This window comes from Triticum urartu, chromosome 1A (assembly GCF_056163025.1).
Source record: "Triticum urartu cultivar PI428250 chromosome 1A, HENAU_Tu73, whole genome shotgun sequence".
NCBI classification, from domain to species: Eukaryota; Viridiplantae; Streptophyta; class Magnoliopsida; order Poales; family Poaceae; genus Triticum; species Triticum urartu.
The window spans coordinates 579204309-579210825 of NC_141873.1; the positions used below are offsets into that span (position 1 = coordinate 579204309).

A 6517-nucleotide genomic window follows, 5' to 3' on the forward strand; every position below is an offset into this window, starting at 1 on the left:
TGCTTTGTGGCTAGTCGCGTGGCAGATGTGACCAGCGATGGGGAGAAATCCTTGGTCGGCCTGCTGCTGGCCGAGACAGCGGCGACGCTTCCCGTCGTTCTCCATCTTGATGGCGTTGTCTTCATCCCCCGGTCTTGTGATGTTTGGGGTGTGCTCTGTGGAGTTCTATGCTTGGTGATGCCCTTCGACTACACCGGTGGCACACAGGTGTCGTGGCGTCGTCTGGGCCCGGTGCGACCGTTCGAATGTACCCCATGACACAGGTGGTGTCGCGGCGTTGTGCAGTCTTAGTTGCCCGGTGCTTTTCGATTGCGTCGATGGCACAGTGTCATGGTTTAGTCTCGGCTCGCCGCTGCAGTTCGAGCGCCGATGGTGCCCCTTGTTGTGTTGTGTCCCCCCTCACCATGTGTTGTCTGTGTGTTGTTTTGCTTTATTTCTCCTTTCTGTTCCCCCTGTACTTCTGGTTCACTTGAGCTCTATCTTGTATTAGGCTGCAAGGCCTATAGGCAACAAATGAATACAATTCAGGTGGGGAGGATTCCTTCTCCCCCCGGTGACATTCAAAAAAAAAAGTTGTCAAATGATAGAACATCGCAGGTAACATCCAATTCTTGGTGAAACCTCTAAAGAAAAGGGCCCGAAAAGTATTCGCCCAAATTAGCATCTTTTCGTGGTTCTTTGAAGCAAGAAAACAAAAAGCTGAAACGACCAAGTTGACCATTGTTCTAATCAGCGCTACATCGATCATTGAAGCGGAGAGCTGGAGGATTCGCGTACGCCAAACCATATTATACACGGCCTGCACATGCATGCATGTTGGACACAGCTCAGATCAGATCAGGATTAACGTCAAGAGTGCACAGGTTTCCATGCACTGTTGACTGGTCGTAAAACTCTACTTTTCTCGCTAACAGCCGCCCGCCACTTGTCAAGTAGCACCGTGGGAGGAGCGAGGAGCGAGATGGAATCCTAGGGTGCTGTCTCGTCCTGACGTCCGTAATTAACGTGCTGCTGGTGTCGCCTTGTAGCGTGCAGCCCGCTCTGTCCTGCACTCGAGGCACAGAGTGAGATTCGTTCTTCTTGCGCTCCTACTGGAGGAGGTCTGCTATATAGACCAGCGTTGCAACGAGAACAACACAGATACGAAGGACCAGCGTTGCAACGAGAACAACACAGATACGAAGGACCAGCGTTGCCGGGATATCGTCCAGCGCTCTGCTCTCGGGTTGTCCTGTCTAATGGCGCGAGGTAAGCCATGCATGTCTACATATATATACACGACCCTGCTTGGGATTTCATTTGCTCTGACTGCTCTGACTGGACCGATAAGCGGCAGCTCCAACGTTAATTAGCATATGATAGCCCTTGGATTTGTTTCTCGTTTTTCTTTCCATCTTGTTTTTTCCCTTTTATTTTGTTTTTGTTTTCTTTGTCAATACACTTAATTGCAAGATTATATATATATATATATATATATATATATATATATATATATATATATATATATATATAGGAATTAGCTAGTACCTGGTTATCACTATTTGGTTGTCAGGTTCCTGAATATTAATTTACACCGAGCCAAAATATACATGATTGTAATTTAGTGGCGTCTCTTAATTGTTGGAAGCGCTTTAATACCATTCTCTAGCTCTTCAAGTCTTCATAACACTAAAGTCTAAAACCATGTAAAAAAACTGTACTAACAATACACTATTAGCATGGTAATTATGCCTTGTTAGTCTATGAACCATAATACTGTAATCTAATAACTGGTGCAACAAAAAAAATCACCGAAACGTAGCCACACGAGATATAGTTTTGGAACGGGATAACTAAACAAATTACCGGTTTAGGAGATAAATCATTTTGCATTTTTTCACATTTAACAATTAATGAAAGATATCAGCATGAGCTGTGAAATTTTCGCGGGCATGCATTTTGTCGGGGAAAAAACACACGGAAAAAAGGCCTAGCACCGAGAGACTAATTAGCTTTTTTTGTTGCAACTGGTTAGCTTTCAAACCGAGTTTATGCTCACCGGCATGCCATCGTCAAAAGACTTGTTAGCAGCAGACACTGCACGTTGGTAATGCCATGCATACACTAATTCATCCTGCTTCCATGTAGATGCTGGACTCCCACGCGTGGACAATGAACTTGATACGAAGTGCTGCAAAATTGTCACCATCCAACAAGTCGATTCGTCTGCTTTCTCAACGTGGATTGGGTGAGATCGGCAAGTGTCCAAACATCAACGAGACTATATTTGTCTCGTTAACTTGGTGGTGTGCATTGCTTGCTTCCATTATCATTCATTCTGGCAATGTTACCGTCTCTCGCTATGGAATAGACCTATATACCATTGTATTAGTTCTGCATTAAGTTCGCCTTCTTATGAAACCCTAAAACTCGGTTCAACCCACAAAGATTTTTCTTTCTTGTGAGCCCTTAGACCACACAATATTTTCGATGCTGTTTCAATAAGCGCGTGTTTACTAGGAAAAATCACATGTACATTCCCAACTTGCCTCTAGCCATTTTCATTTACTATTTACCATGTAATCTAATTTCTTATGACTGCCTGAATGAAGTGTCATCCTTTCGGTCGCCATGGACCTCGCTGAAGAAGGATCCGAATCAAGCTAGAATGCATATCATATCCCAAAACAAAAGAAAAGAACAAAACAAAAATCCAAGACCAAAAACTACTGCGAGAGGCGATGCTACGCCATGGCAGGGTGAAAGACGGTTACTCGCTCTAGGGCTGACCAGCTTGATACGGCTCCAACAAAGAGATGGCAGAGTAGCTAGATGAAATCGCGAAAGAATAGATCGGGAAAGAATGCTGCTTTGAGATCCAAAAAAGACATGGAGCGATGAACAGATAGATCCGGTCTCTTTTTTTTTTGCGGGTGAGATAGATCCTGTCTCTTTTTTGGAGTAGCATCTAAATATAATGCATTAATGAAAATACATATGAGAATTTTTAAAATAAAGGCTGCAATGTGGAGGCAGAATTTTTAAAATAAATACTGAAATAGCAAATAAGGTCGACGCACCATTAATTACTCAAAAATGCTAGATACACGGACTATCTCAACGGGCTTTTACGGACCTGCTGACTTGTCCTTCTTTAATTGGGCTAACTAACCTTCTTCTCCTAATTAATCGGCCCCCCCTGATTTTAACTGGTGGGGGTGGGCGCCAAGCCCTGTAAAACCCCGTAATAGCCCGTGGATGTAGCAAAGCGCTTAATTACTTGATGATTATTCTTGCAGGCAGATGGAGGATTGTGAAATGCCGAGTCCGACGCCGTCACGGATGGGCGTAAAATTGCCCTGCCAAAACGAAGCTCACATGAGTAGTGTCCGCATATCCATGGTCCGCGAGCAACTCCGCCGCGTCATCGACGAAGATAGCTACGCGCCGCACTACGTGCCAATAGGCCCTTACCACCGCAGTCGCTCGTCTCCATGGATCGAGAAAACGAAGAAGCGCTCTGCCGGCTTCCTGCAAAGCCTGTCCGAGGAACATACGGAAGGTGGCCTCACGGGCGTGATGGAGAAGCTGGAGCCCCTCGCAAGGGAGCTCTACACCTCCGGCGGCGGGCTCGGCGACATGACGCCGGAGCAGTCGTCGAGCATGCTGCTGCACGACGCGTGCTATCTGCTCCTCTTCTTCGTCGACTACATGTCCGGCAACCGCGCTCCTCCAGCTCCAGCTGATGATGATGAACATCCGGTCAGCCGCAACACCTTGGTACGCGACGCCGTCTTCCTCCGCGAGAACCAGATCCCTTTCTTCCTCCTCCAGGGTATCCACGAGCGTGTCACGGGAGGCACCACCTCCGTCCTCGACTACATAGCCATGCCCATCCAGGAGCTGCTGCAGCAGCAGCTCTTCATCAGCAGGAAGCCCCGGCCGCCGCCACCGACGTGTTCTCACCTGCTGCACCTCGTGCACGCCTACTTCCGTCCCACGCTGCAGCCGACCAAGAGCGCGGCCATGTGCGGCACGGTGGTGACGGGCCGGTGGCGCCGGGCGGCGGAGTACAGCAGGTACGCCAACGTTCGGCTCATGCGCCGGGACTTCCAGGACGGCGTGGAGTCCTCTGTCCTGGACGTGCAGCTTGAAGGAGGCACGCTGTGGATCCCTCGCCTGCGTGTGGACAGCAACACGTGGACGATCCTTCGCAACCTGATGGCGCTGGAGGAGCAGGCGCACCGGAGGCCGGTCACGGCGTACTGCCTCTTCATGTCGCAGCTGGCCTGCACGGCGGAGGACGTCCAGCTCCTGCGGCGGGCAGGGATCGTCGACCACTTCCTGGGCAACGACGAGCAGGTCTCTAAAGACTTGGCTGGTCTCTGCAACGGGGTGGTCATCGACATCGACGACCTGGACAGGAACTACCTCAAGCCCATGTGGCACCAGCTAGAGAACCGCTTCTACAGCCGTGCGGAACGATTCATAGGGGGGTTCCGCCACGGCCAGAGCTGGGAGATCACTGCGGCGTTCCTCATGGCTCTCATCGTCATCGCCTGTCAAGCGATGCAAACGTTCTATGCAGTTGCTCGCGGTGGACACTAACCCAAACATTATTGTTCTTCTCCCGTTGTTGTTCCTGTCCTCACCATTTTCATGTTTTTTTTCGTATTTGAACTTGGAAAGATTATGTCTGTGCCACTAGCCCACGCGGAAATGTATTTCTCTAATTTGTGGACAAGCCACCAACTCTGGCGGAAACTTTCGACGACATTTTTTTGCACCATTTCCCATCAGGCCACAAGGCCAGCCTTTGTTGTGGTCTCCTTTGACGGTTTGAGCTCTTTCTTCCCCAATGAGAGCATCTCCAACAGCCGCGCTTCGGGCCGCGCGCTAAAAACTAGTTTGCCACGCGCCGTTTGACTGGTTTTGCGCGGCCGCCAACGCTGGCTTCAACAGCCGCGCTAAAATGCAGCGCGCGCGACTCGTCGGGGCATTGAATATATAGCATTTTGGACACAAAATGAATTTGAAACATTCAAAATGCAATGAACATGACATAAAATTTCACACAAACAAGTTGATGAATAAAAGTTCATGCCCACAAGTTCAAAATGCAAACCAAGTTCAAGACACAAATGAAAGACACATCAATCCTCGTCCTCGTCTTCGTCCTCATCTTCGGAAGATGATTCTTCCGCCTCCGAAGATGAATCTTCCTCCCTCTCCTCATCGCGCACCGCATCACGTGAAGCTCCGACGGTGTTGGCAAGATCTTCAACGTCATCTTCATGGGAATGTGTGTGAGAAGGCACATCGAAAGACATTCCGCCCATGGCGGCCGGAGGTGCACCCATGCCTCCCATGAGAGAAGCAAAACTCATGCCTCCCATGACGGCCATAGCGTCGGGGGGTGCTCCAAAGCCACCCATGCCTCCCATGGCACCTAAACCGCCCACGTTACCTCCGAAGCCACCCATGCCACCCATGGCGCCAAGGCCACCGCTGAAGGAAATATGCCGTAGAGGCAATAATAAAGTTATTATTTATTTCCTTATATCATGATAAATGTTTATTATTCATGCTAGAATTGTATTAACCGGAAACATAATACATGTGTGAATGCATAGACAAACAGTATGTCACTAGTATGCCTCTACTAGACTAGCTCGTTCAATCAAAGATGGTTAAGTTTCCTAGCCATAGACATGAGTTGTCATTTGATTAACGAGGTCACATCATTAGACAATGATGTGATTGACTTGACCCATTCCATTAGCATAGCACTTGATCGTTTAGTTTGTTGCTATTGCTTTCTTCATGACTTATACATGTTCCTATGACTATGAGATTATGCAACTCCCGTTTACCGGAGGAACACTTTGTGTGCTACCAAACGTCACAAACGTAACTGGGTGATTATAAAGGTGCTCTACAGGTGTCTCCAAAGGTACTTGTTTGGTTGGCGTATTTCGAGATTAGGATTTGTCACTCTGATTGTCGGAGAGGTATCTCTGGGCCCACTCGGTAATGCACATCACTATAAGCCTTGCAAGCATTGCAACTAATGAGTTAGTTGCGGGATGATGTGTTACGGAACGAGTAAAGAGACTTGCCGGTAACGAGATTGAACTAGGTATTGAGATACCGACGATCAAATCTCGGGCAAGTAACATACCGATGACAAAGGGAACAACGTATGTTGTTATGCGGTCTGACCGATAAAGATCTTCGTAGAATATGTGGGAGCCAATATGAGCATCCAGGTTCCGCTATTGGTTATTGACCGGAGACATGTCTCGGTCATGTCTACATAGTTCTCGAACCCGTAGGGTCCGCACGCTTAACGTTTCGATGCCGGTTATATTATGAGTTTATGAGTTTTGATGTACCGAAGGTTGTTCGGAGTCCCGGATGTGATCACGGACATGACGACGAGTCTCGAAATGGTCGAGACATGAAGATTGATATATTGGACGACTATATTCAGACACCGGAATGGTTCCGGGGGTTATCGGATATATACCGGAGTACA

General features: G+C 48.2%; 1 protein-coding gene across 4 annotated transcripts; it reads left to right on the top strand.

Moving 5' to 3' along the window:
• Window positions 1–1002: 1002 nt before the first annotated feature.
• On the top strand, window positions 1003–4773 carry LOC125531765 (UPF0481 protein At3g47200). Of its 4 annotated transcripts, none has more exons than XM_048696043.2 (3): window positions 1003–1248; window positions 2128–2285; window positions 3279–4773. In XM_048696043.2, exons 2-3 carry the CDS (start codon window positions 2128–2130, stop codon window positions 4585–4587), a joined length of 1467 nt encoding a protein of 488 aa, XP_048552000.1. In that variant the 5' UTR covers window positions 1003–1248; the 3' UTR covers window positions 4588–4773. The 4 variants fall into 4 exon arrangements, with proteins under 4 accessions (XP_048552000.1, XP_048552003.1, XP_087389170.1 ...); XM_048696046.2 differs by having other exon boundaries at window positions 2128–2227; XM_087533044.1 differs by lacking the exon at window positions 2128–2285 and having other exon boundaries at window positions 1027–1248.
• Window positions 4774–6517: the final 1744 nt, after the last annotated feature.